This window comes from Cavia porcellus, unplaced genomic scaffold (assembly GCF_034190915.1).
Source record: "Cavia porcellus strain 051 isolate PalLab524CR breed Dunkin Hartley unplaced genomic scaffold, mCavPor4.1 scaffold_27, whole genome shotgun sequence".
Classification (NCBI taxonomy): domain Eukaryota; kingdom Metazoa; phylum Chordata; class Mammalia; order Rodentia; family Caviidae; genus Cavia; species Cavia porcellus.
The window spans coordinates 20,487,349-20,512,319 of NW_026947510.1; the positions used below are offsets into that span (position 1 = coordinate 20,487,349).

The 24,971-nt window shown below is 48.3% G+C and overlaps 1 protein-coding gene across 1 annotated transcript in view; it reads right to left on the minus strand.

The window, feature by feature from the left end:
• The window catches only part of Slc6a11 (solute carrier family 6 member 11), a 101,412-nt gene that overhangs the window by 67,375 nt on the left and 9,066 nt on the right, over nucleotides 1–24,971 (minus strand). The window contains exon 5 of the mRNA XM_063238011.1: nucleotides 7,246–7,378. Within this exon, the coding sequence (XP_063094081.1) occupies nucleotides 7,246–7,378 (133 nt within the window). The remainder of the gene's footprint in view (nucleotides 1–7,245; nucleotides 7,379–24,971) is intronic.

A 24,971-nucleotide genomic window follows, 5' to 3' on the forward strand; every position in this document is an offset into this window, starting at 1 on the left:
CAATGGTTAACAGTGTCACCAAGCAGTGGGAATTCTCAGTAATCTCACAAGACCACTGTGGTATATGCCATCCTTCACTGACTAAAATGTCACTACATGACACATGGCTATATCCTGCTGCTTCTGTTCTCTGGGTGGTCACTGGCTGATCCTGGCGGCAAAAGGGCTAGCCTGTTCTCTCACTAGGGACAACTCTGCCATTTGCTTCTCATGCAACCCTGACAGAAGGGGAAACTGGGGCCCAGAGAGGCAAAGTGCCATGAATAGTACAGGGTGGCCTGGACTAGAGCACATGGCTGGCCAATGGTAGGGTGCGACTGCTGACTCCTACATCCATCCATTCTGCTCCCCCTTGCTGACACCTGTGTCTTCTTGCAGGGTGCTGGTATTCAGTAGGTAAAAGACTAATAACCTTTCTCGTTTCTAGTAGCTCCATGCTTCATCTTGCACTGAGAGCCAGGTCTCTGATTATTTCACGGCTGTCATCTGAGAGGGTGGCTTCCTGTATCCCCAGACGCCCATGCACATGGGTTGACTCCTCAACAAACCAGGTACCCAGGGGTCCTGAGGAAGGGTTAACAGCACCCCTTCCCCCCAACCCCACTGGAGCTGCTGCAGCTTGCTCCAGAGCTGGCCAGCCCTACAGAACCTCCCGCCCCCAGCAATCACTCGGACTTTGGGAGGCTTTTGTGCTTTAATAAAGACAGTATTACTGAGTCGCAAAGCCTCCCTCCTCTCCAAGTTTCCTGGCTGCCAGGGTTCCTGCTAAAGGTGAACCCGCCATTCAAGGCCAGAGAAAGGGCTGAATCAAAACGCTGAACTCTTTTGACTTCATGTCACAATCTAAGGCTCTCCATAACCACAGTGGTGTGAGAAGCTCCCACTGCTGTACAAAGGCCCTGGGGGCAGCAGCGGAGGTGGCTTCAGTGGTGTCTCGGCTTCTGGAGGCCTGGGGCAGGGACCTCCTTGCACTGGTGGCCTGGTCCTCTGCATGCATCTCATGAGTGCTCTAGTTTCCTCTCTGAATGCAGACATGGGTGGCCGAGGGTACAGCTGGCCCCGTCACCAAGCCACCAAGCTGCTCTCCTGCTCTTGGAGCAACAAAGGCTGCTTGAGGGCGGGCGGGAGACACACTGCCCAGTTCATTCCAGGCCCCCCGGCCTGCTCTTTCACACATCTTCCCTTCCTTCCCTGCCCCTCTGCTCCCTCTGCATGCCTCATTGAGCACATTAGACACTTTATGGGGTGTTCCTGAAGAATAAATTGTCTGTGCAGGGCTCCAACTTGCCTCGGTGGAGTGACCACAGAGGAGGGGAGGGAGGCGCCCCCTGCAGCTCCTCCAGGCTGGGACCCTAGTCTGGGCCCCACCTCTGCTCTCTGTCCCTCGCGGGGGGGTGGGGTCTCTGACTTATACCCCATGATCTGGAGGGGGAAGCCTCCTGGGCCTCTATCTTTTCCCTGGAAAGTGAGGTGACCACAGGGCCTTCCTCTCTGGGCCATGGAGAGGACAGAATGGGTCAAGGCCTCTGGAGAGGCCCAGGGGATGAAGGCACCCGTTCAGCATTCACTCTACCACTACATCATCCAGACGACAAGGTCTGCTTCAAGTCCTTGTGTCACCTCTAGCTCCTCTGCTTGTTGGTGAATGAGGGAAAGAAATAAATCAATTCAAGGCTATTTGCAGCTGTTTCTGGGTGAGTGTGTCTGTCTGTGTGTGTGATTCATTTTTTTTTCCTTCCTCCTGCCTCGGTGTCCTAGAGCTTTGAAAAGAATAAAAACCAAGCCCCAGGGCTGTGAAAAGGCATGATTCTTCTTAAACCCTGCTAATCCTGCAGCTTCCTTTAAAGGGGCAACAGGAGGAGGCGGGGATGGGACCAGAATTGTTTTTGCAATGCCCTCCCCTCCCAACCACTGCTCTTGGAGACCAGGAAATGAGGAGGAAGAATCCATAAATCATCCACTGAGAGAAGGGCTGAAGGAGGAGCCAGGCTGGGAGAGTGAAGGATGAGAGCCAGCTGGGGAGAAGATGTGGGGCAGCATGAGGGGACACTGTGACTGTCTGGTGAGCAGGGGTGGCCAAAAACAGAAGCCCCAGCATTCAGGCTGGGCCTGCCACCTCTATCCAAAAGGTGAAGGGTGGCAAAGTCTCCAAACCCCATCCAGCTCAGTTTGGGGATGTTGCCCCACAGGGGTCTCTAGCCTGACACCTCTTTCCAACCTGCTGCTGCCACCACCCAGTCACCTGCTAGTAGCAGCACCCATGGCCTCTCCACCTCACCAACCCCCCAGCAAGCAGCCAGAGCCAGGTCCAAGCTGAGACCCCCAGCAGGCTCTCCCAGCTTACAAACATGCAGGGTCACTCACTGCGCTGGGACACAATCCTGTCCCCTTTGCCATAGCCCCTCTGCTCATTGCAGGCCACCATCTCTCCATCACTGATTCTAGCTTCACAAAGTCACCAAGTCCTCATGAGAGAACTCAAGTGTGCTGCTCAGGCATCGGTGTCCATCCTCCCTCAGCAGGCAGAGACCTCGGCCCCCTCTCCTTCTCTCTCACAGCCCCCATATTCTTCCCGGCACTTCTGCATCTGGTTTATTCTCTGTACCTTCCAGGGCTGGGGATTAGTTTTTGCCTTACACACACAAGGCCCTGGGCTCAATCCCCAGCACCACAAACAGCAGCAACAACAAACCCACAATTATTCACACCCTCCCAGGACCATAAGCCACATGGTCTGGTTCCCTCATCACTGCAAAGGGCCCCAGACAAGTGTGTGGTGCATAGTGAGTATACAATCAACACCAACTTGGGAAAGGCTGCGTGAGGTCATGGGCAGTATCCCTAGCAAATGAAAATCACATTTGGGGCTGAAAACCTGAGGAGACTTGAAGGGACCTTAAACTCTACACCCTGAACCATCCCTGTCACTTGGTTGGAAATGCTCAGGAATCTGGAGGGACAGTAATTTTCACAGTCATTAAATAGGAACTGGTTACATAAATCAGTTTAATAGATTTGACCATCCTGTGGGTCCCCAGACTTCTGGAAAGGGCCAGGTCAGGAATACAGGCTCGGCCCTTATATCTTACCTAAAAGACTTGGACCAGCAACATTTCAGACTTCAGAGTTCTTTTGGATTTTGGAATATTTGCATATACATATGGAGATATCATAGGGCTGGGACTCCAGTCCAGATGCAAAAATCATTTGTTTCAAAAACAGCTTCTATCCTCAGCCTAAGAAGATCTTGTAAGGTCATTCTGTACATGAAACAAAGCTTTAGGAAATGATCATGTCCACTTGTAGCATCATCTCAGCATCTGAAGGGTTTCAAATCCTAGGTTTTGGGATTAGGGCTCCTCACCTGTGTGCCATGCTTTGTGGGTCACACAATCCAGTTACTCAGCTCTGAGACTGCAGCAGCATAGACACAGCTGACGATGATAGGAGGTAGGTAGAAGTGGCTGGTTTTCAATCAAACTTTATTACAAACACAAGCAATAGGCTGGATTTGGGCCTGAAGCTACTGTTGCCCTATTCCTGGACAAAATTGGGGCCTAGCACAGCCTCCAGAGGATGTGTAGTAATAAAAAGTGTTTTCAGTCTTTAACAAACTACCAGGACACAATCATCGAACTGCCAGGACAGTGAGACCAAACCATCACGTTGACATACAGGCATGTAGGGAGGCAGGGAGGTAAAACCAGGAATCATTATTTCTCAGAACACAAAAAAATTCAGGTATATCACCTGCATGGCAGCAATATGTTTGTAGAAGAGGGATAATGTAATGGTAACTTTCACCCAAGGTGCCAGGGGGCTACTAAATGGTCATTGTCCAGGTGGGAGGGCAACAGAAATAGAGATGGGATGCTTTGGTTGTTTGTGTGTTTGGGTTTGGCTAATAATTGGATGAATGCTAAAGGGAGTTGTCTAAACTGACTTTGTGCTTTCAGGACCTTGAGATCAGGAAGAGAAGTCGGTGGCAGCAACTGGCAACACAGATATGGACAGTGGGTAAGAGGTGGGCATAGTGACATGGCAGAAACAGCCCCACATTTTGGTTTCCTGATTTTGATCCAGTTACCAGGAGTGTCCCGGTCCCTTTTAGAGGGTGACGAGTCGCACCGCTGTGGAAGTGTTCCGAGGAAACGTACATCAGCATCCCATTTCCTTGGGACTTAATGTATGATTGAGAAAGCTTTCTTCCTTTCTTTCCTTTCAGCCCATAGGGGATTTCTGGAATTTACAACAGTCTCCAGTGATGGGATAAAAATTCTGTAACAATCAAACTGCAGCTATGTTTGCCAGGCAGGGAAATAAACAAATGGTGAGTCCCTGGAGCACACTCAGAAGGAACACCAGCGTGTCTGCCTCGGAGCCACATTCATCCTTGCAGGAGGGGCAGCAGCTGAAGACCTCAGGGCAGGCAGACATGCCCAGACTGGGGCTGCTGCATGCAGGTGGCCTCATGGCCTTGGGCAAACCTTGCTGTCTTCCTGAGCTTTCACTGCCTTACTTATAAAACCAGCTTTCAATTTAAAAGCCAAGATGACTTCCGGCTCCAATGTTAGTCTGGTATTCTCAGCCCTCAGAATCCCAGGTTCTTAAGAATCTGATTTGCTCACCTGCTGCAATGTTACATTGAAGGACTCAGCATGGGTGCTCTGAATCCTAACTGCTACCTGACCATGCGCCACCTTGCAGATTGCATGTTCTGTGGGACCAAACTGTTACCTGTTTTCACTGCTATGTCCCCTTCACCTCCTGAATTTGTGCACCACACCAGTGTTTATTAAGGAACAGAGGAGGAGCAGGCACCTTCCTGTGGGTCCTAGTGTGGATACAGACTGCTCAGCTGGCCTCAGGAGGACAGTCAATACCATCTCTCTTGTAACACCAGCTGTCCTGGTGGAGACATGAATGTCAGTAAAGGCTGACTTCACCATGGCAGCCTCACTCAGGATCCACCCACTGGAGACCGAGCCCTACCACGCCATGAAAGGCCAGGTTTCCCACACCAGTCTCCCTGGCTGCAATATATTCTGGCTGTTCGAACTTCACCCATTTCCACTTCCTACTAGAGGGTCCTCGAGCAGTCCCTTCCCCCAGCCTTAGTTACTCATCTTAGAGTGGGACATTGGCAGCTGCTGTCTCACAGGGTGGCTCCAAGGTCTGAGAAGAAGAGGAATTGAAGCCCAGAGGAAGCCCTCAGTGACTACTCACCACAGACCTGGGGCCTACACCGCCACTGCTACTGATTGATCTTCCCACCTCCACTGGAAGGGAGGCCATAGCAGCTGTGTGCATGGATGTTGCACTTGACACGCGTTCTGTTCATCGATCCAGAGATGAGAGAGGCAGTGGGGAGCACTTGGGTGACGGTAAGGTACAGAGTTGTTGTGTAACCATGGCCAGGCCACCCCTTAGTTTCTGGTTTCCCACCCAGAAAGCACGGCAGTCACTAGAGCTGATGAAAAGCCCCAGCGCCACGTCCAGGGAGCAACAGGCCATGGATAAATGTTCACCCCTGCTTGCTGACCACAAACTACTTTCTGAGTAAATTCACCTTATCTTTGTAACAAGAGGTTTTCAAACTTGCGGTATTCTTGGTACTTGTCACATATTACATACTCTGCTGAACCCTGAACACAAACCTTGCACGGCAAGACAGCACGCTCGCCACTTTGCTTCACAGAGGGCAATTCACTGATGTGCCAGTGTTGCAGCCTAGGCAGACTAGGCAGACTAGGGCTTGGAATCCTGATCTCAGACCCCAGTTCTTACCCATTTTTTAGCAAGAAGAGGTGGGACAGATGGGAGGGAAGCCCCATGGATACAACTGGAGTCTGGATTATGATTAATGCAGCAACTTTACACTTTAGAGAAGAGAAAAATCCAATTGTCTTTATGATACTAACAAGAGGAAGCAAAGATTAGGATAGTCCTCATGACTGAAGGGACACGAGTATTGGGTTTCTGCTTTGTCGGGCCCTGGCACCTTCACGGCTGTTTTATGGTACACCTTTAGTTCTACTGCATCATGCAGTGTGGCACTTTGTGCTACCTCTGCTGGGCTCTCCTGCCCTTCCTGCTGCAGGTTAGCCACCTCCACCATGCATCCCACCCACCACTTTCTGCTTCCAGAGCTTTCTCTGTACTGCCTGCCCTGGCCAAGAATTTAGAACAGTGCTTATAAGCAACTTCCCGTCACAACCAGAAGGAAGAAGGGGTCATTTTCCCCTCTTCCATAAGGAAAAACTAATTGGTCAAAAAGAGGAAACTCATAGCGTCGACACTCAGCCACAGGATGGGGTGACAAGGAGCGGTGGGGTCTGTGGCCAACCAGAACACCCTTGGAGGAGGTGGCTATTGTTCAGCTCAGCCACTTGCAGCCCTGTGGGTTTGCAGGTCTGGTGCAGCCCAGTCTCATTTGCCAAGGGATGTCAGGATCAGATTCCTACTTTCTATGTGAGATATCCTGATTTCTACATGTTAGCAACTAACTCCCCTCATCCTTTTAAAGTAAAACTCATAAGCAAGCTGGACTTGGCCATGAGCTTCACATTTCTAACTATCGATCCTCACAGTATATGACGCACTCACTACCAAAGTCCTCATGTTTTCCCATGCTTCCCAGCTGCCCTGGGGCTCTGTCTCAGGTTCTGGCCCAAAACCTGTGAGTGGAGGAGAGTCAGGGGCTGGCTGCCTTCTCCTATGTCTCTGCCAATCAGGTGGCGACTGTGGAGTCCCATGGGGGCAGGTGACACAGTGAGGCTGTGAGACAGAGACAGTTACTCTCCCCTCCACAGACTTTGAGAGAGGAACAAGGGTGTTGTGAGATGTGGGGCCTGCCAGGGGAGACAGCCCGTGTTCCCCAGCTAGCACACAGCTCACTGACCTGAGGGTCACTGCAGAGCTTCAGCACTGCTCGGTTCACTGCACTTCAACATCCTGTGTGACTCTGGACTGACTCTGTGTCACAGGCTAGGTAAGGTCATTTCACAGGTGAGCAACCTGAGGCCCAGCAGGTAAAGCAAAATAGCCTAAGGTATGTGACGAATATACACTGGACTTAACTCTGGGCTCCTGAGTGGATTCCCTATCTAGTGCTCATCCTATCTGAAAACATCTGAGCCAGATTTCACAACATAGCTTCCAGGCACCCTCCAGTCCCCTGAGCTGCCACTGGGAAAATCATTCTTCTCTTGCCCCTGAGTAGTCACTCCAAGATCAACCTCTCACCTTTCCTGTGGACTTGGTGCCCTTCCAGATGCAGAAGTAGCAGATGGTCCAGGCTGCCAGGAGACACAAGGCCAGCTCCCAGCGCAGGTTCCCGATGTGCTCAATCCCATCGGAGATGGCCAGGACTCGCCGCCTGCAGAAGAGTGTCAAGAGTCATGGGGCTGGTGATGGCCCACTTCGGCCACCTGCAGCAAGACCAGCACTGCAGAGGAGAGACGGGCCACCTGCCACTTGCCCCCGCCCCACTCACCAGGTCACCTTCTGTGCCAAACCCTGGGGTGGGTACGGGCCTCTGAGGGGAAAAGCACCACCCTGCCCCTAGGAAGCCACTCTTCGTGGGGAGTGAGATAAGGTGCAAGTATAATACACAGGGCACAGGGAAGGCCAGAAACATCCCACCCATGGTACCTGCCAGGCTGCAGTGACATCTCTAAACACCCCATGTCTCCACAGTGGTGCTTGATACCCTAGCCTTACTGAATTCACAGTGGACACAGGACTCACTGTGGCCACTGTTTGGCCAGCAATGAAACATGTGCCACTTCAGATGGAAGCTTTCAGAGCAGAGTGGCCTGGTTCCCTACTGCCGTTTCCCCACCTCTGTTGTCTCTGGAGGCTGCTGTCAACATGAGCCTCTTCTGCCTGAGTCAGGGATGGAGGGAAAGCAAGAAACAAGCTCTGCTGTTGTGAACCAGCAAGATCTCTGGGGTATTTGTTACTTCAGCATAACCTAGCCCATCCTGATGGTGACAGGGCATCCAGGAGATCTTCCTAGAAGTAGAAACACGTGAGCCACATTTTGAAGGATGAGCAGAATGAGTCAGGAAGAGGGACAGAGATTGTTCCAGATTGAGAGAGATGGGGCACGGTGTACTTGGGCCACAGCAGCTGGGACCCAGGGCCCAGAAGGAACAGCAAGAAGGGTAATTGGTGGTAGCACACAGGGAGGCTTGGCTGTCACACCAAGGGGCAGAGGTCCCTGGAGCAAACGCAGGTTGGTACATCCTTCCTGAAGGCCTAACAGTTCTGTATGGGCAATGTCAGGCTGGCTTCCAGAGCCCATGCTAGGGTTTCTGTTTTTTAAAGTCAAACTTTCCTTGCTCCGTACTGTGCAGATCTGTGCATCAATACAAACCCCTCCAAACTAGTGAGCCCCTCTGGACTGCCAAAGCACCCCCACTCTGGCTGGTGCCAGTTGCCCCAGCACTGCAAGAGCCTTCTCTGGGAAAGGAGCTCCTACTCCACCAAGCATGAAAGCCACCCTCAGTGTCTGTCTCCCTGGGAATCCACTTGGGCCTGACTTTGCATTAATTACTCAATGACACCAATTAGCACTGGTCTGCAGGCTCCCTCTGGCCCCAAACCCCACTGGAGAAATCAGGCAGGCCCCCAAAGAAAATCAGACCATGTTCGGCGATGGAGTTGTTCAAAAGGCAACCAGCCCAGGCTCAGAGCCAGAAGAGAGAGCAAGGCCCACTACCAGCCAGGCGAGGATAGAAGGTGAAGCCTGACATGGCTCCTGCTCTCTCCTAGGGTAAGGAGGACAGAAAAGAAGCCCCAGCAATTTGAGAGGAAAGAGGGCAGCCACTCAGTCAGAACTGAATGACTCAGGTCTTAGTCTTGGCTTTAATTTGTTTTAAAATCTCAGGGCTTACTAAGGGACATCTTTAGGAGAATCTATTATAGCTATTATTATAACAGAGTAGTATGAACCAGAGAAAGATCCTGGGGGTGCTTGCCAGAAACACAAACATTCCTGAGCCCGAACCCCAATTTGTGCAGAAACATTCCAGTTAGCTGTGCTCTGCCACATCCCTCTGAGAATTTCTCATGCACAGAAAAATCTGAGGACCACAGAGGCACATTTCCTGGCCACCAAGGAATGAGTACAAATGGCACATCAGTTGTTTTTAAGCTGTAGTTTTCTTTTTGGAGGGAGCATCAGAAGGAGGTCTCTACTTCCTCTTTCTTCTGGCTCAGTGCCACTCATCCTCCAGGGGTTGGCACTCATAGCACTCATTTGGGGGCTTGCCTGATTTCTCCAGTGGGGTTTGGGGCCAGAGGAAGCCTGTGGTGTCACTCTGCCAGCCTTAGAGCAGTCAGGACAGGCCGGGTAATGACACAGAAATGCATATCTCCAAAGATCTCAGTGGTAGAGAGCAACACTTTTGGTCACAATACAGGGATCCTCTGAGAAGTCACTGTATGGATGGACTCTGTCCCTGTAAACAGTCTTTCTCAAAGTTCTACGGAGCAGATCAGGGTGTGCATCGCCTCTGTGGGTGGCCTTTGAGAGCATGGGTGCTGAGGCTTTCCACTCCAGAAACTCAGGAAGGCACAGCTCTTCCTGGGAAAAGCCTCCTGAATGATCCTTACCCACAAAGTGCCAGGACAGATGTCTGAATAAGAATGTCTGCTGCCTAGATGCTGGCTGGCAAGAGCCCACTAAGAGACATCCTAACATCATCTAGGGAGTGGGAAAAGCTGAACACTAGCTGAGGCTCTTCAGGGGGATCCATGTCTGCAAGTCCCACTATGTGTTAATGTACCTGCTATATGCACCTTTCACCATGCACCCTTTCCAGGCCATAGTAACACATTCCTGCACATTGCACCCAGAGCTCAGAGGAATAGTTCTCAGTCCTTGGCACAGATGAGATGGCCTTGGCTCAAATCCCAGTCTCCTTGTCACTGACTTCACCTTGGGCAGCCGTCACCCAGCCAGGTCTCAGCTTCCTCTCTCTACATGGGCATATGATGCCTCCTTTCAGTGGCTTTCTAAATAAGAATTCAACTAATCCATAAACCTTATCACCATGTCAAGAACGTAGAAAGTGAGGTGTAGACAGGTTTAGAATCTTCCCCAAAGTCATAGCAATCTCCAGATCCTGGATCAGAGCCTGGGGTCTTGACTGCAGGGCCCACACTTTCAGCCTGAGCCATCACCAGCTCCCAACTTCCTCCACGACCCTGAACTTCCCACTGCTCTCTTCTTCTTTACAGGCTAAGGCCATGATAAATGCCCTCCTGCATCTCTTTGCATTGTAGGTAAAAGGAGGGTATAGCACCCATCACTGTGTGTGTACTGATTTATTCATGAGACTTATTGAAGTGCCAACTATAGGCAGAGCACTCAGCAAACCATGGGGGTGCATAAAGAACTGGTGGTCCCTGGGAAAGGCAGACAGAGCAGAGTGTGGAGAGGAGAGGTAGGGAAGCCCAAGGCATAGCAGGGGGCCCTCCTGGGGGCCAGGGCCAGATCAGAATGTGGGAGGTAGGGGGTCCTCAAGACAGCAGGCAAGTAAGCAAAGAAAATGGAGCACATCTGGGCATAAATTCCTCCAGAGGCTTAAGCTGGGGGGGCTAGAGAGAGATCACAGTGTGGTAGAGAAGGGTAAACCACACATAATCCATCAGTGCAGCACAGCTGGGGTGAGGGGGTAGATATAGGGCTGAGGCCTTGGGGCTGCACCCTGAGGGTGATGAGACCCATCAGATCTGTGTCAGGAAACTATTTGGCTGGAGCAGGAAGAATGAATAGTAAAAGTGAGAGGGGAAAGGGTGACAGGTGGGAACACAGGGTTCTGCTGGAGAGGACCCAGGTAGGGCAATGTGATAGAGAGGGGAGGATGGGTGTGCAGGCAGCAGAGGAGGAGGTGCCTGCCCAGGGCCCTGGGTGGCAGGGAAGAAGAGGGCTGGGCAGACACCTAGCTTCATACCATGGATGCCTGGACAGCTGAGGACAGCAAGTCTTTAGCTGAGCAGAATGAAGTGGCAAGTGGAGTAGAGGAGAAAGCAACAAATGGCCACTTATTTGTTCTTTAGGACAGGGGTGGTATGGCCAGGTACCTGTAATCTTGGAAGAGAGGTGAATAAGAGCTTCCTACTGGGCTCCTTCAGGCTGTTCTGGGAGTGTAAGATAAGGGGAAGAAACAGCACCTGTACTAGACCTCAGGACCCCAGCATCTCAGTGGCAGAGAGAAGGGAGGGGAGAGAAGGAGGGGACAGAGAGCCAGGGAAGACTGGGCAAGGTACTCCAAAGGCAAAGAGAGAGGGAGTCTGGGCTGGTGAGAGGGGCACGGCAAGGTCAGGGAGAGATGCTCAGTGGGTGGGCATCCTGGGCACACAGCAGGGTTGGGGGACCCTAAGGGAAGTGGCTGCCATAGGACATTCAGTTCTAATGAGTGAGAAGTGGGGCAGCTAAGCGGACCACGGGCACGAGGACTGTCCACCTACCTGTGTTTTCATGGGAAGGGGCCTATGAAATGAAGGGAGAAGTCTTGGATACAAGAGGAGTTGGGGGTGAGAGAGGAGGAAAAGAGGTGACAGCTCATGGTGTCACCCAAGGGGAGGCTCAGAGGAGCCACAGCGCTGGCAGGCTATGTAAAAGCGAGGGCTGAGCCTCAAACCACACTGTGTGAGTCCTTAGTAAGAAACAGAGGACTTCAGTGGCACATGCCTCGCGTACCCTCCTTCAGTCTGCACCGCAAGTGACTGCTGTCTGCAAGTAGCTCAGTTGTGCACTCCCGCATATCTCTGGGGTGCTGGCGGTGCTCACTTCCCACGTATAGCATGGAGCAGTGTCCACAAAGAACCCCCAGCCCTGCCCCAGACTTTATGCCATCTCTAGCTCAGGAGTGCACACAGTGCAAGTGGCTGGTGCACTGTCACTTAGGGAACCAGGGTAAGGGGGAAAAATAGTATGCAGAGTTCCACGGGATGCCAGGTTTGCCAAATACCTTCAATCCATGTTGTTGAATCTTAGGGCCTTAGGGTTCACGACCTGTGAATTCAGAACCCATGGACACAGAGGGCCAACTGCTTAGCCAGTTCAGGTTATGGGGAAACTTAGGATGAAATCTGAAATTTGGAACTGGGAGGTTCTGAAGCCCTCCTGGAAACCCATGCCAGAATGGTCTCAGACTCTGGTCTGTGCTGGTCAGGGGAAGTGGCTCTCTCTGTGTCCCAGGCACAGAGGCATAGGTGAAAAGAAAGCAGTGCAGCTCTGGCTGCTCCAGTGCAGAGCCTGGGAGAGGCCACAAGGGAAAGGCTCCTAGCAGGCAGCCAGAGGACTCATCTTTATGTCCTGCACGGAGCTGGTGAACAGATCACCTTTCTTCAATCTGCCACAGAGGACAGTGCTGCCAGGGACGTGGAGATCGCCCTAAAAGCTGGCACGGAGAGACGGAGCTATAAATAGCCCTGCTTGGTCTACCCAAGCAACAACACACTAACACAAAAAGGCCCATCACCAAAATAAGTGTGCTTTCCCTGCCCATCCGGGGAGGCCAGACTGGCCTCAGGGATTCTGCATGTGCTGTTCTGAGAAGAAAACAGTGAGTCCCTGTAATTCTCCCCTGGGACCACAGCAGAGGCCCCTAAAGCACTCTGGGGAGGGGGGCCAAGGCTCTTCCTCAGCTGGAACTTCAGGCCTCTGTACCAAGCATTCATTTCATGGACATTTATAAGGGGTCAGCTCCCTGCTGAGCAGCCTAAGGCGTACAGCCATGGCTGCTCTGCCCTCAAGGAGCTTCTGATTCAAAGGTATAAAGATAACAAGGGCAGGAACAGAGCAGGCCTCGATCTGCCACAAGGACCATGCCTGCTAAGGGAAGAATCTCTGTCACCTTCCCAGTAACTTCTGAGAGGAGAGCAACTATGCTTCCTACTGCACAGAAAGGGAGCAGGGATTCTGGAGGTGACTGTCCAGAAGGCAAAAGCAGAAGTGGAAGCCCCAGGGGTTCAATTGCAGAGTCAGAGGACCACCACATGTAGGGGAAGATGGGCTAAAATTACGTCATTGTAAGTGGTGCGAGCTCCCCACCAAGAGCCAAAGTGCACAGTCAGGGATCTAGGTGGGCCTAAGCGGTCTGGAGTGACCTCTCCAATTTCTTCAATCCCTGCAGAAATCCTCTGCCTCAGCCCCATAAGTCCCCGTAGTACCCCCTTCATCCTTCGCCACCATTTGCTCCTGCTTCCCTTTGAAGGAAGGTCCTTCCCAATCCTCCCTGGCCATAGATTCTCTCTATCACTCAAGCACCAGCTTGAGCAGCAGGAGCCTCGCCAAGTGCTTGGTTTCTGTTTGGTCCTCACCCACAGCCTCAGGGCCATCCGCAGGTAAGTGGACAGCTCAGTGCACCTGTGCAGCCTGGGCCAGGCAGATGGGTGTCGGGGGCTTTGCAAGACCGGCAGTCTCCATCTCAGCTGTGCAGTTTTAGCCCCACAGACTCAAAGCAGCCATATGCAATTTGTAAATTAATGGGTATGGGTTTCCTGCAATAAAACTTTATTGGAAAAAACAGGCCACGGATGGGATTTGATTAGTCATTTGCTGACCTTTAAGATGACTAATCCAGACACCCTGCATTCTCAGGTCCTCATTTGAGAAAATGCTACATATTTGGCCTTACAAAGGGATTCTCAATACTTATTTAAACGCAAAAGCTCTCCCAGGAGTTCTGAAATTGGCACTTGTGAAGCTTTGTCTCTAAACCCTGCCTTTTCTGAATCTATACAGAAATGTTCCTCACTGGGACATTAAAACCACAAAGAGATAGGACTTCACACCCACGGGGATGGTTACAGTTCAAAAGGCAGGCAGGAACACTTTGGGGCAGGCATGGAGAAATGGACCCACAAATATTGCTGGTGGAAATATAAAACACTTTGAAAAAAACAGTTTGTTACTTTTGTAAAAAAGTTACACACAAAACCAGTAATTCCACTCCTAGGTACACACCCAAGAAAACAGGAAGCACATGTTCAAATCAAAACATGTATATACGTGTCTGTAAGAGCATTAAAATTAGTAGCTTCATCTGCAAACCATTCCAACTCCCATCAACTGATGATAAAATTATGCAGCATGTCCACACAATAGATTTTAAGAGCCTTAAAAAGGAATGGAATATAAGTTGAGCATGCCTAATCCAAAATCCAAAATCCTCTAAAACCTGAAATTTTGTATGTTAGCATGACACCACTAGTAGAAAACTCCATATCTGACTTACAAGATATGACAGGTCACAGTACAAACAACACACATGCTGAGAGTACTGTATAAAATATGCTGTCTACACAAAGTATGCATAAAACATCAATGAAAGTCATGTTTAGGCTTGAGTCCTGTTCCCGAGACAGTACATTATGTAATACAAAGACTCTAAATCCAGAACTCTCTGGTCTCAAGCATCATAAACAGGGTTACTCAACCTGGGCTGATTCGTGCTTTAGGTTTCATGGATGAATCTTGACATTGTTACAGCACATGAAAAAAGCCAATCCCAAAAGAGCACAAACAGTACGGTTCTACTCACAAACAATGTCTGGGCTATACAAAACAAAAACACAAAAGTAGATAAGTGCTTGGAGGAAAGAATGGACAAGAACTGTAAATAGGCATGAGGAGATGGGAATATTTGGGAGATGGAAATATTCTAGACCACAACTGTGGTGGCATCACCTTTGGTAAATTTACTCAAAGTGATTGAACTGTACATTTAAAAGGGGTGCATGCTATGGCAAAAGTTATATCTCAATAAACCCATTAAAAAGTTGTTATGCCAAATTCAATAGTGTCTGCCTACAATCCCAGATACTCTGGAGGTACAGCCAGGAGGATTGTAAGCTTAAGACCAGGCTGGGAAACCTATCAAGAACCTGTCTCAAAATAAAAAATAAAAAGAGCTGGAGATGTAACTCAGGGTGAAGACCTTGAGTTCAATCACCAGTACCAGGAAATTTTTTTAAAAAGTGTTATAAAGAGGAAACTTTCCTCATAGCATGTTTCTGCTTTTCCAAATTAATACAGAAATCTGAGGTTTCAACTACCTGTGGGCAACCACAGCCCAAAAATATTAAATAGAAAATTCTAGAAATAGGGGCTGGGGATTTAGCTCAATGGCATAAGCACCTGCCTTGCAAGCAGGCAGTCGTGAGTTTGATCCCTGGTACCAATAAAAATGAAAAAGACAAAAAAAAAAAAAAAAAAAGAAAAAAGAACATTCTAGAAATAGACAAGGCATAAATTTTAAAATGCATGTTCGGAGTAGTGTAATGAAAACTCACATTTCTCTGCTCCAACCTGCCTGGAACACAAATCATCCCCTCTTCCCATGTATCTACAGTATATACACTACTACCTGGCTGTCAGTCACTTAGCTGTCATCTCAGTTAGCAAATCTTCTGTCCCAGTATCTCCAAGCTTGCACCCCAATAAGCCTTAGTCTATTTAATAAGTCCACAAAGTGCAAGAGTAGCAACACTAGTAATTTTACTACAGTATATTGTTATGATTGTTCTTATTAGTTATTGTTAACCTCTTAGAGTAACTTATAAATTAGACCTTATCATAGATGTGCACTTATAGGAAGAAACATGGTAAGATCTGCAACTTTAGGCATCCATGTAGTAGGTGGGGTGTCTTTGAAAGCTTGCTCCAAGGATGAGGGGAAACTGCTGTACTATCTAACACTCTGCAGAACTCACATTTTGGGACAGAGAAAGAATGTGCTACATTCTTTCACAAGTATTGTGCAGAGAAAACTCAGGCTCTGCATAGATATTAATCTTGAAATGGTCACAAAACCAGTGGGTAAAAGAGCTTGGCTTTAAGTCCCAGTCTTCCAAACTCAAGTTCGATACCGATTCTATTTCTCCATGGAGAGGGCAGGAGCGAGGGATCAGCTCAAGCAGCAGGCACATGGGGAGAGGCTCCCAAAACTTGTGCCTGCGTAGCAGCAGTGGAGAGAGAGAGTTAGCAAGTCAGGGGCAAGGTGCACAGGGCAGGTTGAGAAACTCAGGGTCACTGCAGCTCCTAGGACCCACCACAAGCCCACAACACAACCAATGTCACCCACAGAACATGGATGCCACACAGCATAAAGGGCCTCACTCACCTCGGGCTGATGTCCTGGGACTTTGGATTCCTCTGTAGCAGGACTCAGATAGTACAAAGTGCTATCAAGGGCCGGGTATATAGCTCAGCAGCATAGTACCTGTCTGCCAGGCATGAAGTTGTGAGTTCAATTCCCAGTAACCCCTCAAAAGTGCTACCAAGTCACCCTATCCCTGCATTCCTATGTACAGCAGCTCTGCACCGAGCAGAAATCTCAAAGTCCCAGTCCTGCCTGTGCCTCTGAGTTCTGTGCAGAGCTAGTGGAAGGTGAGAGCAAGCCCAAGAGACAGGAATGGGCACCTCCACTGTGCCCTATGAATGTCACCCCACATGGCCAGGCTGCAAATGGAACTAAGTATGGGAGGGGTTCTGGGGGTAGGGAAATGGGCAAGGAGGAGCTGATGGTGGCCTGCAATGTCGCTTTGTGTGCAGCTCATGAACCCTGGCCTGCCTCCTGATGGGGTTGAATTTGATCAATGCCGTATGAAAATCTGTTTTCAATATACCCTTCCCAGTATCATCCTGGCTCAGCACACTGGTTCCAGAGCCTAGAAGGGGCAGCAAGTGGCACTGAAGAAGGACTGTATATGTATTACCATAATATAAAACAAAAGGCCAGGAGATGTGGCTCAGTGCAGAAGTCCTGGGTTCAATTCTCTGTATTGCAAAAAAAGAAAAAAAAAAAAAAAGCCATTCCCTACCTGGCTGACACTATAAACAACTGATTTACTCTAATGAACTAGGATGCTCAGGAATGGTAGATCACAGTTATTCTTATGGTACTTATTAAGCTTAATTACTACTGCTGCTTGCTACAAGCACAAAAATGATTATTTCCATTTTATAGGTGGCAAGAATGTAAGTCACAAGCCCAAGGTTAATAAGTGAGATTTCTTGCCAATTGCTCCCAGGCCCAAGTCCTTTGATCCTCATGCTTCATGCTAAGAAATTTTAAACCACAATACGCACAAAGATGAGCAGAACCACCCCTCAGCTGGGGCTCTCAGTGGGGTACAGGCTGCAGCATCCTCAGAAGCCTTAAGTGGCCCTTTCTGAGGCAAAGACTCTGGGCTGGCAGAAATCTTGATGTTGATAACTCAAGGCAGATGGTTTCTTGTTAAGGCAACATTTTTACATCTTACCTTCTCCCTTTCAGTTTTAGCAGACTTTTTCACAGCAACACATTTTCTGCCTCATTCTTCTGTGCAGTTATTGCATAATTTATGTACTAAAGAACATAACCATATTAAAGAATGTTTCATGTGCTTCTGTCTCTTTTTATTATCATAAACTGTGCAGTTTGGGCACACTCAGGCTGCATGTTCTAGTGCAGTGCTGCCCCAGAATAAACTTTCCTAAGTGGGATACTAAGGTTGAAGCATATGTGCAGTCCACATGCTGGTGGCCATGGCTGACCTGGCCTCTGCTGCTATCCAGGCAAATCAGGAACCTGTCATCCACCTCTTATGAGGAAAAGGCCAGTGATATATGCTTGTCATCTCAATACTCTGAGAGGCTGAGGCAGGAGGACAAGTTTGAGCCCAGTCTGTGCAATGGAGTGACTTAGTGAGAGCTGGTCTCAAAATGAACAATGACTGGGGAAGAGCTAAGGATGGAGAGAAGGGCTAGTCTCCAGTACTGCAAAATAAACACTAAACAAACAATCCAGACTTATGGCAAGCAGCAGCTGCAGTAGCGTTAACATTAGAGGGACTCCATGGCTCAGCCCTGCAGAATGAAGCATCATCTGCCCAAATTCCTATGCCCCTGTTGCTCCCAACCACAGGGGGCTCTGTGACCACCCAGCCTCTCTCCCTCAGGGAGAGGCCCTTGCTCCCCATGCCTGGACCACACTGCCACATCCTCTAGCAGTCGCTCCTCCCAGACCTGGCTATGACCCTACAATTTGCCCTCTGAGGCTGCACCACAGAATCCCTGCATTCTCTGCCTCTGTGGCCATTCTCCAAAGTCACAAATATCCTTCCCTTGCCCCCTGGGCTCACCATCCCTGATGTCTGTGGCTCCCTGCATTTCTTCTCTCAGGTTCCTGCTCCAAGCTGGTCACCTCAGAGAGCCCTACCCTGAGTCCCAGACACTCTTGATTCCTGAACCCTGCTGCTGTCCCTTCAGAGATGCTTTCCACTCCAGGGGATACTTTCTGCTGACATGGGGCTGCATAATCTGATCCACACTGGTGAGCCTCTGTGCTGCTCATGGTGCATGCCAGGACCCCCATGAATACCTGGCTAGTGGAAGGTGCTCCCTAAAGACGTGGACAGAAGTTCCTCCATCCGTGGGGCAAACACATCAAGTTCCCTACTTGGATGTCTGAGACCATGCGTAGCACTGAGCCCTACTATGTACATTGTGCTTTTCCTGAAAATGTCTAATTTATAATTAGGCACAGTAAAAGATTAAAAGTCACTTGCTAAGATGTTGGCAGTGTGAGTATATGATGTTTTTCCTTGCTTATTATGTCAAAGATTTTCATCTTTTCACTTTAAAACTTCACTGCTTTTCTTTGGTACTGTATATCCAAATTTCCAAGATCCTCATCTTGTACTTTGGGGCTATTTTTAAGTTAAATAAGGGTCACTTGAATACAAACACTGTGATATTTCCACAGTTGATCTGAAAACCAGGAGAGCCACCAAGAAATGTGACCCACAGTGAGTACACTAGACAAAGGGACATTTCACATCCTGGTGAGATGCAGCAGCAGGGTACCACATTTCATCTCACTACTCAGAGCAGTATGAAACTTAAAACATATGAATTGAGCCAGGTGTGGTGTCTCCCATCTATAATTCCAGCTACTCCAGAAGCTGAGGCAGGAGGGTTACAAGTTCAAGGCCAGTATATACAACTTAGAGAGAACCTATCTGTTTTAAAATTAAAAAATGAAAAGGACTAGGAATGTGGCTCAGTGGTAGAGCATTTGCCTAGTATACATGAGGTCTTGGGTTCAATTCTCAGTATAGGAAAAAACTTATTATTTATTTCTAGATTTTTCAATTAATATTCTCTACCACAGTTGACTGTGGGTAACTAAAACCATCCTGTAAATCAAAAGTTGCTCTGGCCCTGCCTCCTTTCTTGCCCAAGTCTTCCTCAATCCCCCAGCTCCACACATAACAGCACTGTAGCTAAATCCAACCAACATCAACATACGAGTTCGTCTCTTCTTCCCGACTCCCTCTGTCCTGTACACAACTCACTTACTCCACAGCCAATCACATGAACTTATCCACTCTTCAAAGCCCATTTTAAGCATCATCACGATCTCCATAAAGTTTTGCCTGAAGGCCAGACATCCAGCCTTCCTCATCTTGTTTCCTTACACACATTCTGCAGATCGCTGTTTTCCTAACATCATTCCTTCCCACCACCACTTCCCAGCCTCTAGTGTTCCCTACCTGTATGCTTCTTTGGGGAGGGACAGTGTCCTCTTCATCTTTTTGTCTGCAGATAGGGTGCCCAGCACCCAGTGACTCCCAGACAATGTTGGAGATAATCAAGTGAAGAAAACTTGTTGAGCGAGATCATCTTGTTGGTTGACAGGGCCTGCAAAACCTGGTTGATGGACCTTCTCTAAAGGTCTCTGAACCTGACTCAAAGGTCTGGATAAAGTCCTCTGTACAAGACTAGCCACTGTCTTCTGAGCATGTGTCACATGCCAGATGCTGTATGAATACGCTCTTGACAACCCAAAGGGGTGAGGCTCCCTACCACCCCATCCTGGGGGAGCATAGACATGATCCAAGGGCCAGCCCACACTGCTGCAAGCACGCACTCAGCAGGAGGAAAAGCCACAACCTCGACAGGGCTCCAGGACCTGCACCCTCAAATCTGCACCTCCATCCCATGCAGGATGATGGGGTTGAGGGGTAAACTAAATTAGCAGAGTAGTTGTCCCTCTGCAGTTTTGACATAGAGAAAAGGCTAGAGATGCTTCTGTTTCTGCAAGTGGAAGCACGAGTCTTCTTCAGGTAAACATGCTGTTACCACACACCTTCAGTAGCTCAGTCCCAACCAGGAACCTGCACCCACAGGTAGGGGTGGGACAGGACACAGTGGCCAAAGTGACAGATGGTAACTCACATACCCAATGCAGCCCATCTGAGTCCTCAGAAGGAGTGAAATATAATCTGATGATATTCTGGTGGGGCTGGTAAGACAGGAAACAGGGCTGCTTTATGGTATAGTTTGGATCTGAAATATCCCCCAGGGCCCCATATGCTAAAAGGCTTGGTCCTCAGCCTGTGGCAGGGAGTGGGGAAACTTAATTATGAGATGGGACCTGGTGAGAGGAAATGAGGTCACTGGGTCAAAGCCTGGAGGGTGTGGAGGACCAATGGGAGGGCTCTCCTTGAAAATAGATGGTTTGTCTCCATGTTGGCTAAACCTGGCCTACTTTCATGTATTGATGCGTATAGACCTGTTAGTGTATTACTTACTCCCTCGATTGCCTTGAAGCAATGCAAATGTGTCTAGCCATGTGCTGGTATATAGCCTTTGAACCAGTGTGACAGGTCAGTGATGCCCTGGGCCTGTTGCTCACTCTCATCTACTATGCATGAACTAGGCTGAATGAAGCTGTGCTACTGGCTGAGACTGAGGCTCAAGAAAAAGCCTGTGATGTCACACAGCACAAAAGCCAGGCATGGAAGCTGAGGCACCAACCAAAACCACAAGATAATTTCTCCAATTGTGTTATGCAGATTTCTTCAAATTCAGAGGCTACCTGTTACCTGAATCTGGTACTCTTCCTGCACGCCTGTCTCTGCACACAGCAGAGGTGCTATTGTGCCTCCTGCCTAGCCCAGCTCACAGTACTTCACAATTTCCGCCATTCTCATAGTCACTCAGCCCCGAAAAACTTCCCCCTTCACAAATTAATACAGCCTGGGTTGGGCCTTGGGTCATGACTTTTGTTCTGGCCAGCCATTGTTCTGACTGGATTTAATACCCTCTTGGCTCCTCATGACACAGATAAATGTTTTTCTCTTTATTCTCACCATGAGTTGTCTTGGAAGTAGTAGATTCGGATTACTTTTCCCTGGGATCATAAAGTGGACTCCTCTGGACCACAAGGCCAGAATGGGCTCTCTATCCTTACCTTCCTCTCTCGCTCTCTGCTTTCTCCACTACATGCTGCTACCATGATGTTCTGTGCTGCCACAGGCCAAGCCACCATGCACTGAAACTCCTGAGCCTGTGAGCCAAAATAAACCTTTCCTCCTTTAAATTGTTTATCTCAGGTATTTCTTCACAGTGATGGACAACTGCCTAACACAATCTCCATATCACAGACGGGAGAACTAATCATAGTCACACTATTAATGCTTTCAGATTTTTCCAAAGGACTGGGAGGTGTTAGCTTCACCATTATCCCCAAGAGAGTGTTATCTCATTAGCAGTTTACAGAGGACACTGGACTCCAGGAGTGAAACATCCATTCACTCTTCCATTCATTTATTTCAACAAATATTCATTGGGTACTCAGAATGGGCCAGCAAAACAACAGCAAACAAAACAGACACAATCAATGCCCATGTGGAGCTTAAATTATAATGCAGGAAGAGTGAGAATCAACAAGTTAACCAAGATACAAGAATTTTGGGCAAGAATTATATAGACATTGAAACAGAATGATGGGTGGCATTCGACTGGGTCCTGATCTGACCCTGCCAACCTGGTAAGAGGATTCCCACATGACAACTGAACTAAGACTCTGATAACTAGGAGTCACCCACACACCAGGATCTGGTAAGGATTCTTCAAGAAATGGACCCTGGATTGAGCCCAGGGCATTGAAAGAGCAGGAAGGAGCTCAGCAAGGAGGAATAACAGTTCGTGAAGAAGACAAGTCGGGTACAGGATGGAGGCTGGGAGATGCTCAGTCAGTCCCACAGAAAGAATCAGCTCCACTCCAACAACTCTGATTCCCAACTTTGTATCCAAAGAAAATGAGTTAAAGTGTCCATGTGACAGAAAAAAAAATTTCCTCTGATAAAGAAAATCTTCATCTTTCTGAAAAAAACAAAACAACAACAAAAAACCCTGAATCCCCCAAGAGCTTAATTCAAGCCCAGTTCACAATGTATGCTCATCGCATTTTCCTTGAATTGATACTGAACAAAAGTGATTCTGATTGCAGACATGGTGAGTCTAGGTTTGTTTACAAATTCCTGGATTATGGGAGATGGAAGCCTGGGAAGGGGACGTGAAGACAAATCAAGATCCATCCAATGTCCTAACATTCATTATGTGCTTACTAGGGCTCCCACCCAACACTGCAGGCTTGGAATACAGAATGCAGACATACTGTATTTAGATAAGTGCATAATGGGTTACTAAGGGAAACCAGGATGGCCTGATTTTGCCATCCTACATTAGGAAACAAGCTGCCCCTAAGCCCCTTGCCAGAGTCAGAATCCAGCATGGATCCAGAGCCTAACCTTTTCTCATAAACCAGCAGTGCTGAGGAGGATAACACACTTTTAAGATGAGAGGTGGTACTGACAGAGGCCCAAGGCAAGGTGAAGCCACGGCCAGATGCGGGCCAGCAAGGAAATGGCTTGGTAGTGACTTTGTGGTAATCAGTGAGCTTGTTTCAGTTTTGCTTCTGGAGACTAGCATGTCATCTTTGCCTCCGCCTCCCTGAATATGCACTGTGTTTTTCTTGTGTGCACGAGGAGTGCCGACACCTGCCAAATGAATGATCTAGATAGCTCAAGACGTCCGCTCTGCCCAAACAGTGAGACCTTGGAGCTGGGAGCACTGAGAAGTCAGCACAAGGAAGAGATGGATGCAAGAGGGAAACCATTATACAAACAAGTAGCAAAGGCAACTTTCACGACTAGGGAAAAAATGTTTTTCAGCAAACTGGTCCAATGCTGCAAGAGCTGTCCCAGGGAAAAAGAAACAGGCATGCTCTATCCAAAGCTCTGGAATTCAGCTTTCAACTAAATTTAGGGAAGAAGCTCTTCCTTCCCAGTCACGTGTTCTCCAGGCTGTCTGGCCAGACCGCTAGAAGGCAATGACTGGGTGTGCTGAGCAGAGTGACAAAGATTACAGTTTCCTCTATAGGAAAACAAGCTTGGGAATCTGGGTTAATCAGAAGTATGTGCATGTTCTCTTCCTGAAGGACGTAGCTGTCAGCCTTCCTCGAATACCTGGGGCCCAATAGGTTTTCATAGGAGGGTGTGAATGTCTCACACAATCTTTGTTTTCCAAGCTCACTTCTGGGGAAAAGTGGCCCTCACAAAGGGCCACCAATATGTGCGTGGTTTTAGGACACAGAATTCAGCACTGCATAGATAACAGAGATGCAATCTGCGTAGAAAGCCAGAGCAGTAGGATCATTCTCCCATGCTTATTCTCTCATGTAGCATGAGCAGGGAGCTGGCAAGGATCCTTACACTGGAGGAGGTAGACAAGCTGTCCCTTCTAACCACCTGGGGCCCAAATGAGTGGGTTATATGGATGCTGCAAAGCAATCCCAGAAGTAGTCAATGCTGTTGAGTGGGAAACTCCCCAAGAGCATGAATCTTGCCAGAATCCTGGTGTGTATTCTCCTATAGTATTTTGTTAGAACACATGATCTGCCTGGCTTCCTCCTCATCTATTCATATATATTAGATTCATTCATTTTCTAAACATTCAGTGAGGGCATTTTATAGCCCAACAGTGGCCAGTACAACCAGACTGGTGCTGCTTCATTACTGCTCACTGGGCAGTACAAACAATGAACATACACACGACACAAATAATGGTCTGAGGGGTTCTGTGTAGGTTACCAAGGGAACAAATTGTGCAAGATGAAATGAGCCTACACAGAGACCATGTCCACTCTAGGGTTTCAAGACTGGCTCCCTAAGAAAAGCACAGAAACCATATTTTGCAAAATGCACAGGCCCAAAACAAGTCTCTATGACATCCCTCCAGGAAACTATAGCCCAGTGGAGTTGGGAAAAGCCACACAGGAACCTCCTTCCTAACACACTATATAGATGCTCAGACTGAGTCTGTGATTCACCAGGTCTCAGACAGATACCAGGTAATCCCAATGCTGCTGCTGTGCAGACCACAGTAAAGCACCTTATTTTGTAAGGCATTTGAAAAGACCTAAGTCAGTGAAGGGCTAGCTATACCACATTCATGGACAGAGAGGCACAACCATGATGTTACTTCTCTTCAAATTAAGTTAAAATTTCAAAAGGCTTCCAATCAAAATCCTCAGAGATGTTTTACTCCTTAAGGTAGTGGTTGTTGTCTTCATTGTACAAACTAGTACATTGATTCTAAAATTATTTGGAACCACTAAGACCATTCTAGAAAAGAATAAAACTAAAGGAGGTGCCTTTCTAGCTCAAGGCTTACAATAAACCAATAGATGTGGTATGGACACAGAGATAGACATAGAGACCAATTAAGCAGAGAGAGAGCCTAAAAAATAGACATGTACTTCTGGGAAAATGATATATACAGGATAGCACTGCAAATCAATTTAGAAAAGATATACTGCCTGGAAAATTGGTTAGTTAAATAAATGATAAAATTTTTAAAAAATGTTTTGGTGTTTTGAAACAGGGTCTTGCTATATAATTTGGACTGGCCTTGAACTCACTATGTAGCCCAGGCTGACTTTGAACTTGCAGCAATCCTCTTGTCTCAGCCTCTTGAGTGCTGGGATTATAGGCATGTGCCACCACACCTGGTAATAAAATTAGGTTTTTACTCCATGTGATATAAAAATAAAATTCCAGATAGATTACATTCCTACATGTGAAGAAACAAAATTTTAGGAGAAACTATATGATCTTTT